This window comes from Vulpes lagopus, chromosome 8 (genome assembly GCF_018345385.1).
Source record: "Vulpes lagopus strain Blue_001 chromosome 8, ASM1834538v1, whole genome shotgun sequence".
Lineage (NCBI taxonomy): Eukaryota > Metazoa > Chordata > Mammalia > Carnivora > Canidae > Vulpes > Vulpes lagopus.
In genome coordinates, this window is record NC_054831.1 from 123,550 (window position 1) to 134,702 (window position 11,153).

Consider the following 11,153-nt stretch of genomic DNA (forward strand, 5'->3'; position numbering starts at 1 on the left):
TCTCCGCCCCGCCTTCGGGCCGATGCCAGCCAATCCGGGCAAGGCTGGGGACGGGCAGCCAATCCCGGCGCGCGAGGCCGAGGGGTCACTCCCGGAGCGCGCCACAGCCGTTTCCGGCCCTCGCCGCGCGCGCCGAGCCGCCACCCGCTTCAGCCAATCGGAGCGCGCGCCGCGGACGCCAGCCAATCGGAGCTCCGGGCGGTGCGGGGTCGCGGGGTCACGGCGGGCGCGGGCGGGCGCGAGGATGGCGGGCGGGCGCGGGGCCCTCATCGTGCTGGAGGGCGTGGACCGCGCGGGGAAGAGCACGCAGAGCCGCCGGCTGGTGGCCGCCCTGTGCGCCGCGGGCCACCGCGCAGAGCTGCTCCGCTTCCCGGGTGGGCGCGCGCGGCGGGCGGGCGGGGTCCCGGGGCGTGTGCGGCCGCGTCGCAGCCCTCGGCGCTCACCCGCGTGCCTGTTCCCCCTTTGCAGAGAGATCAACGGAAATCGGGCAACTCCTGAGCTCCTACTTGGAGAAGAAGAGCGACGTGGAGGACCACTCGGTGCACCTGCTCTTCTCCGCCAACCGCTGGGAGCAAGTGTAAACGCCGCCCCCGCGCCCCGCGCTGCCCCCGCCGCCCCCCTCCCCCCGCCCCCCGCTCCCCTCCCCCCCCCGCGCCCGGCGCCCGCTCCTCGCAGGCCTCACCTCGCAGGGTAGCGTCAGGTTCCAGGGGGCCCGCGGCCCAGGGCGTGACCCGGGGTCCCCGCAGGGAGCTACTGCTCCCTCTGCCTGGGCCGCTGCCTCTCTCTCTGCCTCTCTCATGGATAAATAAAATCTTAAAAAAAAAAAAATCTGGTGAGGAGTGTGGAGGTCCCCCCTCCCCGCCCCCAAATCTGATTTTGTCTTAGATTAGGGAGTTATATTTGTTTCCGTGGATAAACTGATGTGGGCACATTTTTTTTTTATTTTTATTTTTTTTTTATTTATGATAGTCACAGAGAGAGAGAGAGAGAGAGGCAGAGACACAGGCAGAGGAAGAAGCAGGCTCCATGCACCGGGAGCCTGACGTGGGATTCGATCCTGGGTCTCCAGGATCGCGCCCTGGGCCAAAGGCAGGCGCCAAACCGCTGCGCCACCCAGGGATCCCCACATTTTTTTTTTTTAAGATTTTATTTGTTTATTTGAGAGGAAAGAGGAGAGGTGCGAGCAGGGGGCGGGACAGGGATGAGCAGACAGTGCTGAGCACCAGGGAGCCCGAGGGCTCAATCCCGTGCCCTGAGCCACCAGGCGCCCCGTGTTGACAGCCTGTTAACCGAAGCTCACAATCCCCGTGAACACGCCCCTTCTGTTCTACATCTCCTTACTCCAGCTGCTTCCCTTGACATTTAACTTGGTCAAGTGCCTGTGCTGTTTGCCTTTAGATGCTTTTGTTTCCGTTTATATACACACGTCAGTGGAGTTTTGTTTTTTGTTTTTTGTTTTTAGCATAAATAAATGGGGTCGTACATACAAAGCATGTGGGAACTGGCTGTTTCTGCCTTACGGAGCCTTGACTCCTGGCCTGGGGTGCTTTCCAGAAAGGCTGTTGCGCAGATGCCCCCTCGTGGTTCTGCACAGTTGCAAGCAAGCCTGCACCGCTTTCTTCCGACTAAGTGTGTCTTGTTTGGAAAGGCCTTCCCACTCCCAAGTATTAGAAGCAAATGAGATCATCTGTCTTTACGCTCTTTAGTATATCTGGAAGTTATCTACCTCATTGTTCCGATTTTGCTTTTTGAGGCTTTGTAGAAAGATAATGTAGGTGTACATAAAAATGAAAAGTAAAAGTAATGCTGACTCCACTTCTAGGGATCCTGTCCTTGCCACACAGGCCTGTGTGCTTGCGGTCCATCTGTTGTGCCACAGCTCCTGCTGTGACCCCTTTGGTCATTCTAGCCACTGCCATTTGGTCGGTCAGATTTGAAAGTCCTTGGGTGACAGGCCAGATGCTAGGTTCATGCGTGGCACCACGACCACCAGGCACGCCTGGGAACCAGTGCTCAGTAAACCTGCACTGTTGGGAAGCACTTTGTGACAAAACTGGCATTTCCTCCAGCCCTTTCGTTGTCCACCTTTTTGCTCTGCTTTATCTTAACTGTGTTGATTGCTGGTTCCTGAAGATACTTGTCCTTTGGCATCTTTACAGTCCAGGCGCCCAGAATGTGTGGTACTCCCGTCACAGGATGGGGCCACATCCTCCTTCTCCTCCTCTATCTCTGTTGACCAAAACCCAGCACTCTCCCAGGGGCATTTTAAACATTACTCTGTGCAGGAATTTGTTCCTAGAAATGAGTGATTTTTTCACTTCTGTTAGCAATCTAGCATTTCTCCTCTACCTTTTTTTGTTTGTTTTTAAAGATTTTATTTATTTATCAGAGACAGGCAGAAGGAGAAGCAGGCTCCATGCAGGGAGCCGGATGCGGGACTCGATCCCGGGACCCCAGGTCACCACCTAGACCGAAGGGGGCGCTAAACCACTGAGCCACCCAGGCTGCCCACGTCTACCTATTTTTAAGTTTTTACTTTGGAATAATTTTAGTCAACTGGAAGAGTTGCAAGAACAGTGCCGAGAATTCCTGTATGCCCCTCCAAACTTCATCTGTTACTAATACTTTGCCACATTTGTGTTATCATTTGCTCTCTAATTTAAAATTGCAGGTCATTTATTTTATAAAATTCACAGTTTATCTGATGTTTCCTCACAAGTACATCTGCGTTTGTATTTTTGGAGAAATACCATGGAAGTGACATTGGGTCGGTCCTCTTTGGGACGTTGAGCCAGGAGGGATATGATGTGGTTTGGCCATCACTGGGTTGCTGGTGAAGGGTGTGCTGGCCAAGTGACTCTTATAAGTAGTCAAAAGGGGAAATACTACAAAACTACATAAAATACCCACTTTCTTATCAACCCTTGATTTTTCTATTTTTATCATTTATTTTTTATTTATTTTTTATTTTTTTTTTTACTTATTATGATAGTCACCAGAGAGAGAGAGAGAGGCAGAGACATAGGCAGAGGGAGAAGCAGGCTCCATGCACCGGGAGTCCGACGTGGGATTCGATCCCAGGTCTTCAGAATCGTACCCTGGGCCAAAGGCAGGCACCAAACCGCTGCGCCACCCAGGGATCCCCTATTTTTATCGTTTATTAATAATCCCGCCCAAAGTCTGTTGTGATTCCAGATGGTGATCTTCCTAATTCATCACTTCTACATTGTTATTAGTTGGCTTCCTATGTAAGGAAGAGCTTTCGTGCCCCCCACCCCCACCCCCAGTAGTCATCCATGGGTCCGCCATCAGTAGGCACGCGGACTCACAAGTCATTTTTTACTAGGTGGGTCATACTGTCAGTTGTTTGATGTTTATTTTTTTAAAAGATTTTATTTAAGAGAGAGAATGAGCAGGGGGCAGATGGAGAGGGAGGATCAGACTCCCCACTGAATGTGGACCCCGATGCAGGACTTGATCCCAGGGCCCTGGGGTCGTCACCTGAGCTGAATTCAGGCAGACGCTTAACAGACTCAGGACCCAGGCGCCCCACGTTTTGGCATTTAGATTATTGCACGTTTGGCCTCTGGAAATCTCTTCATGTTGGCTCCTGTGTCCATTTGCTGTGTTTCCAGGCCTCATTTTTTGAGAACTTTTTGGTAGAATAAGATGTTAGGTTTCTCTTGTGTTTTCTCCTGCTCCCACCCAAGAACCAGCTGCACTTTTCTGTTTAGTGGAGTATGGGGTTTAGAAACCAAAGTCTGGGTACTGGGTGCTCGCTGCTAGTTGGCGTCCCTGCTCCTGGGCTCCTGCATATACGTCTGTCTTTGTGCCTGTTTGTATTTGTGCTAAAACTCATGCATTCCCCCTGGTACCTGCTGATCCAAGCTGGCCCCATGCTCTTCCTGATGCTCGGTGCTGTCAGCTCACGCACTTCTGTAGAAGCCTGCATGGAGGTCATTGCTGGTTGGCAGCTCTATCCTCGGACCAAGGAAGGGCACAGTGGGTGCTGTGTTCAAGGTCTCTTGGAGCAGGATTTTCCCCTGCTTGCTGTGTGTTCATTTGGGATACTGGTTCATTTGTGTATGGTTTCAGGGTTTTTTCCCGTCTGGATTTAATTTTAGTTTTCGAACACATAAAACATTAAGTGCTTCTAAGAGTCAAAGTCCTACAAAAGGGTCACTGTATTACCCCCCCCCCCCCCCCGCCTCTGCCCTTCCTCTGTGGGTATCATATTCCTAGTTTTCCTCCCCGGAATTTTTTTTTTTTTTTACATAGAAGCAGAGACACATGAGATGTCCCCATTCGCCAGTTTGCCGCCTTCCGCAGAGCACAGCCTGCTGCATGTACTGGTTTGTGCTCTGCTCTCCGGACATGAGATGGCCGGCCGGCAGCTAGATGCCCCTCAGGCCGCACACAGCTGTGCACGTGCTCTGTGTACCTGTGCCACCGATTCTCTGTGAGCTTAGGTAGTCTTCATAGTGTGGGCTGAGGGTAGTCCCGTGATGGAAGCTGTGTGTGGCCGCCGGAGCTGTGCCTCCTCCCTCCCTGCCGGTCTGGGAGCCTCTCAAGGGCACGCGTAACCAACATTTTTATCCACAGAGCAGAAGTGCCACTTCCTGCTGATGTCCAGCCCTTTGTGCACATGTTCCTAAGATCTTGGGGTAGTGGCGGTTAAGCTGCTGTCACCTGGTCGAGGACATCCTTGGCAGCCTGCCCATCCTTGTCCTTGCCCTTTGGGGTCTAGGCCGCGAGCCTCCTGCTGTCCGGCTGCACCTGCTCCTGGGCGCTCCTTCCCAGGGTAGCCTGGCCCCTCTGCACCCCTGCCCAGACGCCAGCAGGCCCTCCTCTGTTCGTCCATCTTCATGTGATCGTGTGTGTTATGCTTCCATGGATGCGTCGTCTTCACATCGGGTTTGCTGGGAGAACCCCGGTGGCATCTGCTAAAGAGAAGCTCCAGAGCTTTTCTGAACAAAAACAAGGTCATGGACTGCTGTGCTGCAATCCCTCGGCTGCACTGCTGTGTCGTGAGTTGTGCTCCGGGCCTGCGAGGCCAGGACCGCGGCTCAGAAGTGCTCTCTGTTTTCTAGGCCGTTAATTAAGAAGAAGTTGAGCCAGGGCATCACCCTCGTTGTTGACAGATATGCGTTTTCTGGTGTTGCCTTCACCAGTGCCAAGGAGGTGAGTGCGCCTGGTCCCCGGTGGGATGGCGCCCGGTGAACTCAGTGCATTCACACGCTGCCCCTGGGAGGGTGGGGAGCCCTCTCTTTGCTTGCACGTTGGCTCTTCGTCGCTAGGAGGAGGAGCGGGCGTTCCTGGAGCCACGGCATCAGAACTGTTCCCTGGCCGCTGTTGGTCACCACCCCCCGTGGGTGGGAGGGTCGCTCAGCAGGGCCCTCTGCTCTGGTCTGCTGCTGTCTTCCTGGCCTCGCTGTTCTCCGGGTGTAATGGCGGTGGCCATACCGCCACTTGGTTCCGCTGCTTAGACCTTGTCACGTGTAAGCCAGCAGGGAGAAGGATCGGCCCCGAGCGCGTCCCCTGCCTCCGAGCCTTCTGGTGTCCCCGCCGAGCCTCCAGACACAGCAGCAGCCCCTTCGTGAACATTTCAGTTCACGTCCCCGAAACAACTTCTTACAAACATGGTCTCGCCTCAAACTGCAGGCATTTGGCACTGCTGTCCCTTGGTCCGCGTGCAGAGTGGCCACTGCTGTCGCCAACGGTCTGATTTGTGTTTTTACAGTTAGACGGAATCAGGATCCTTTAGGGGCCTATTTGACGTGTCTCTTTAATCTCTTAAAATACAGGCTTCCACATGTCCTTTTCCCTTGTATTAAAATTTTTAAGAATCTTACTCTGGGCGGCTACTTGAGGCAGCATTGGGCTCCCATCCCAAGACACAGGGTGTCGGGCTGCCTCATTTGGGGCAATAGCCCTTGGTGGTTCCTGCACGAGGGGTCGCAAACTGATGACCGTTCAAGTCTGCCTGTCCTCCCCCCTCTGCTGGCTGGAAGTCCTTTTTTCATTTTATTTTATTTTATTTTATTTTATTTTATTTTATTTTATTTTTTTATTTTATTTTATTTTATTTTATTTTATTTTATTTTATTATTTTATTTATTTTTTTTATTTTATTTATTTTATTTTATTTTATTTTATTTTATTTTTTTTATTTTATTTTTTTTATTTTATTTATTTTATTTTATTTTTTTTATTTTATTTTATTTTATTTATTTTATTTTATTTTTTTTATTTTATTTTATTTTATTTTATTTTATTTTATTTTATTTTATTTTATTTATTTTAATTTTTTTTTTATTCATGAGAGACCCACAGAGAGGGAGAGACAGAGGCAGAGGGAGAAGCAGCTCCCTGCGGGGAGCCCCACATGGGACTCGATCCTGGTATCCCGGGGTCACCCCCTGAGGTGAAGGCAGGTGCTCAACCACCGAACCCCCGGGCGTCCCCCCCTTTTTTTAAAAGATTTTATGGGACACTTGGTGGCTCAGGGCATGACCCCGGGGTCCCGGGAGCGAGTCCCATGTCGGGCTCCCTGCAGGGAGCTGCTTCTCTCTTTGCCTGCATCTCTGCCTCCCTCTCTGGGCCTCATGAATAAGTAAATAAATTGTGAGAGACACAGAGAGAGGCAGAGACAGCGGCAGAGGTGAGACTCGATCCCAGGACCCCGGGATCACGACCTGAGTGGAAGGCAGATGCCCAGCCACAGAGCCCCCAGGCGCCCTGGAATCCCTGAACCACACTTGCCTAGAAGCGTTGCTCACCGAGGTCCCATCTGTAAGAGGAGGACAGGGTGAAGGACCGTCGTGCTGCGGCCTGGCTCCCTCACGTCCCGACGTGCTGCCGCGTGGCTGGGGGCCGCGGGCCTCGCTCCTCAGCTGCGTCTCCTCCTGGGGCCTGTGGCTCCAAGCGCATAGCTGGGTTCTAACTCGGTCGTCCGAGCTCTGTGGCCCTGAGATGGGGCCTTGCTGGCCATGACCTTTGCCTCCAGAAACGGGGACACTATTTTGAAGTTCATGGAGGTGAACTGGGCAGGAGCGTGCAGGACTGGCGCACGGCGAGTGCTCACAGCGCGTCTCCAGCGTCCCTGGCAGGGGGCTGCCCACAGATGTGGGTTCGGGGCCGGAGCCAGGGTCCAAGCCCTGGGCCCCCCGGGGCTGCACGGCACCTGGTCTTTGAATGTTTATTCCCAAAGTCCAAGCAAACCCTCTGAGGTCTCAGAAGGAAGCGCCAGCGTCTCGGACAAACAGATCGTTTGTTCCCTTCATCAGGAACCGTGAAACCGAACGTCAGGCCCGTCCCGCCTTCTTTCTCTAACTGCTGGGCTCTCTGCCGCAGGACTTTTCCCTGGACTGGTGCAAGCAGCCGGACGTGGGCCTCCCGAAGCCGGACCTGGTGGTGTTCCTGCAGCTGCACCTGGCAGAGGCGGCGACCCGGGGAGAGTTTGGCCGCGAGCGCTACGAGGACGGGAAGTTCCAGGAGCGGGCCCTGCGTCGCTTCCACCAGCTGATGGCGGATCAGACTGTGAACTGGAAGGTGAGGGGTCTTCCAGGGTCGCCGCCAGGGCGTCTCCTGCGGCAGGTTCTGTTCCTCTGTGAGCTGTGCCCAAACCGAGCAGTTTGGTGGCCATTGGGTGAGTTGGGGAGACTGGCCAGCTGGCCCGCACACAACAGCCCCCCCACGCCGTCCTCACTGGGCCCGGCTGTGCTGGTCGTGGGACCCGTGACTCCCTCCTCACTTGGCCTTTGGGCTCCTCGGGGCTCTGGACCCCCACCCCCTCCAAACCTCCTCAAAAGTTGGGTTGGCTGCTTCAGGGCTCGGCCCCACCCTGGGGAGTCATTGGCCGCCTGCCTCTCCGCCCTGTCCGGCCACATCTGGCCGCTGGGCCCGTCCTTGTTCCCCTGCATGGGGATGAGCTCCCATCTTCACTCCATCTCCCAGGCCCGGGCCTCACGGCCGCCACCACACCCTGCCGTCTCCCTGCACTCGGCGCCCCTCAGCCCTGCTGCCTCCACTGCAGGGCACTTTCCAGAGGGCACCCCCGGGACTGCCCTGTGGGGCCACACCCTGGTTGCCAGGGCCCCCCTTCCTCCTGTGTGGGCAACAACAAAGGTGATTTGGTGGACGGCCGACAAGTTCCACTGCCAAGAGGGGCTACAGCCCTGCTGCCCTGTGGAGGTTTGGGGTGTCGGCTGCTGCCTGCCCCCCACCGTCCACACTGCATCCTGGCCGCTTGCTCCCCGGGGCGGCGCTCTGGGGGCTCCGTGTTTTTAAAGTCAGGTTTCACCCGCTATCAAGCTAGAGTTCCCAGGAAACTTCTCGTAAGCAAAGGGGCATAAAGCAAAGACGCAACTACCATTTTTTTTAAAATTTTTTTATTTTTATTTTTATTTATTTACGATAGGCACACAGTGAGAGAGAGAGAGAGGCAGAGACATAGGCAGAGGGAGAAGCAGGCTCCATACACCGGGAGCCCGATGTGGGACTCAATCCCGGGTCTCCAGGATCGCGCCCTGGGCCAAAGGCAGGCACCAAACCACTGTGCCACCCAGGGATCCCGCAACTACCATTAAGTCACATGGAAACATTGTGGAATGTTCCCAGACCCAAAAAATCACCTTTCCTAGAGTTTTGTGACACGTCTTGCTCAGAGATGCACAGAATCGATGGACACGCCGTCCACGCCGTCCTGGACGTGGCTCAGGGCTCCGGTGGCCAGACGCAGGGGAGGCGGGGGGTGGAGCTCAGGATGCGCGCGGCCCTTCCCTGCGCGGCTCGTCTGACACCGAGAAGGCATTTCTTTCCCCGGGCGGAACCGTCAGTCCGGGTTTTGTGCTGATAGGTCGCATCCTACACAGAATCGCAAAGTTCCGTCCCCTTCTTGTCTTTGTCAACCCGTTCTACGCGGTTTAAGCTATTTATTCTTCGTTCCTAACACATTTCAAACCCCGCGAGGAACAAGTCAAGGAGGAAGGAGCGGGAGCAGGGAGGGAACAGGAAGCCAGCTCCTGCTGCTGGGGCTCGCGCCGGCCGCCCCACTCCCATTTCCATCCTGTGTTGCTCCCTCTAGCTTAAGAACATCTTTTAACCTTTCCTGTAGGGCAGGTCTCCTGGTCTAGAACTCTCAGCGTTTATTTATCAAAAAATGAACTTTAGGATTTTTTGAAAAAAATGTTAAGCAATTATAATAAAAAAAAATTTTACAAATCGCAAGTGTAGTACAGAAAACCCTCCCCAGAGACCTTTTGAGAACGAATTAGTGCCTGACGCCCCCTCCCTGCCGTGTACTGTCCGTCGTGGGACACGAGCACAAGCCCCTCGCTACCCTCAGGTCCCCGGGCCCCGTTTGAGTTCCCCCGTGGGTCCACTGCCGTCCTTTAACAGATGACCCCGTGTACAGCCCTGTCTGGTCTCCAGCCTGTGACCTTCACGACACTGACGCTTTCAAAGGTCACAGCAGTTGGATTCTAGATGAATCCCAGATGGACCTTGCTGGTCGCCCACGACGGGGTCCGGGCCATGCGTCTTCGGCAGGCGGCTGGGGCAGGGGTGCCGGGTTCTCACCGCATCCTGCGAGTGTAGAATTTCACTTGGCCATACTTCAGGTGACAGTCACTTATTTGGGCGCCGATGATCTTGGTGTTGGGGGTTTCAGTGAGCAGACTGCCTGGCCCGGCGCCGAGGTCCCCGCACACCGGGGCGCTCGCTGGCGTCCGCTCCGCAGCACTTAGCAGTCTCTGGGCTCGTCCTGGGCTTGCCAGCCCATCTGGCATCACCTGTCTGGGCCTCCTCGTTGCAGAGGAAGGTCTTCTCAGTCCGTGCCCAGGGCCCAGGTGCTGCTTCGTGCGGTGCTGTCGCGGCTCCCAGGCCCTCAGAGGACCAGAGACGTAGTTTACGTGTGATACGCCCACGGGACAGTGGAGACCTGTGAGCGCGTGCAGTAGGCCCGTGTGCGAGGCTGCATCCGGTTCGCGGAGTGCAGCAGGCGGTCCCGGAAGCCGTCGGGGGGGTCACCACGTGGGGCCCGTGGCTATGCAGGAGGCCATCCTGAGCTGTGCTGTCCGACCTCATGCGACGGTCATACACGCCTCTGAGGGAGTCTACACCCCAGCAGCTTCTCCCTGGTGTCCCCGGGGACTCATCGTGCTGCGCCCGGCCTCGGCCTAAACAGGCCATGAAGCAGGGCAGCCCGAGCCCACGGAAGCTCCTGGCCCGCCCCGTCCTTGCTTCGGGCAGAGAGTCGTTTCTCAGGCAGCCGGCCCCCTTCCCCTTGGGGACCAGGGGTCCTCACACTTCCCACGTGACGGCTCGGCACCGAGCGCACCGGGGCTGGGGGGCAGCCTGCTGGGTCAGGACGAAGCCACCTTCCCAGGGAGGACAGGATTCAGACCCGGCTTGGCTTCCGGGCAGAAGCTCCAGGAGCTCCCAGCAGCGTCAGGCGAGGCCTCGGGGGCGGGGGCAGGCTGTGCACGCTGCGCGGGATCAGAGCCCTGCAGGCTGGGGCAGGAGGGTCTGATCAGGAGCCAGACTGGTGCTTCTCCTGTGTTGGGGCTGCAGCGGGAGCTGGACCCAGGCCAAGGGCGAAGGTCAGCAAGGTCGGGCGAAGGACCCCAAAGGTGTGCTGTGCCCTTCGGAGCTCAGCCCCGTGTGCAGCCGCCGCACACACGGAGAATCGGGAAAAGCACTAACCGTCCTTTTTCTTCTGCCTCCCGGTGGGGACGGACAGATGGTCGACGCTTCCAAAAGCATCGAAGCCGTCCACAAGGAAATCCATGCCCTCTCCGTGGACACCATGCAGGCCGCTGCGCAGAGGCCACTGGGGGAGCTGTGGAAGTAGCGGGAGGCGGCCGTCCAGGCGACGTGCTCGCGGCACACGCGCCGAGACCACCAGCGGCAGGTCAGCGAGCCGGGAGCCAGCGGGCGCGCTGGGGACACCGTGCAGACAGTGCTTCGCAGCGGCTACCCCGTCCTGTCTCAGCCTGGAGACCCAAGTCATGGCCTTCGGGGAGTTTAATGACCACCCCCAGGCAGCTTCACGGAGATGGCGATCGGTCAACATTTTCCTGAATTTCTTACAGGGGCGAATAAAAATTAATTTAAAAAGGTGCTCGAGGGGATCCCTGGGTGGCTCAGTGGTT

General features: G+C 55.9%; 1 protein-coding gene across 1 annotated transcript; it reads left to right on the forward strand.

Moving 5' to 3' along the window:
* The first annotated feature begins 204 nt into the window (after positions 1 to 204).
* Positions 205 to 11,122, forward strand: DTYMK (deoxythymidylate kinase). Its single transcript, XM_041764948.1, has 5 exons — positions 205 to 374; positions 469 to 577; positions 5,091 to 5,181; positions 7,354 to 7,551; positions 10,742 to 11,122. The coding sequence occupies exons 1-5, from the start codon at positions 245 to 247 to the stop codon at positions 10,850 to 10,852; spliced, it is 639 nt and encodes a 212-aa protein (XP_041620882.1). The 5' UTR covers positions 205 to 244; the 3' UTR covers positions 10,853 to 11,122.
* Positions 11,123 to 11,153: the final 31 nt, after the last annotated feature.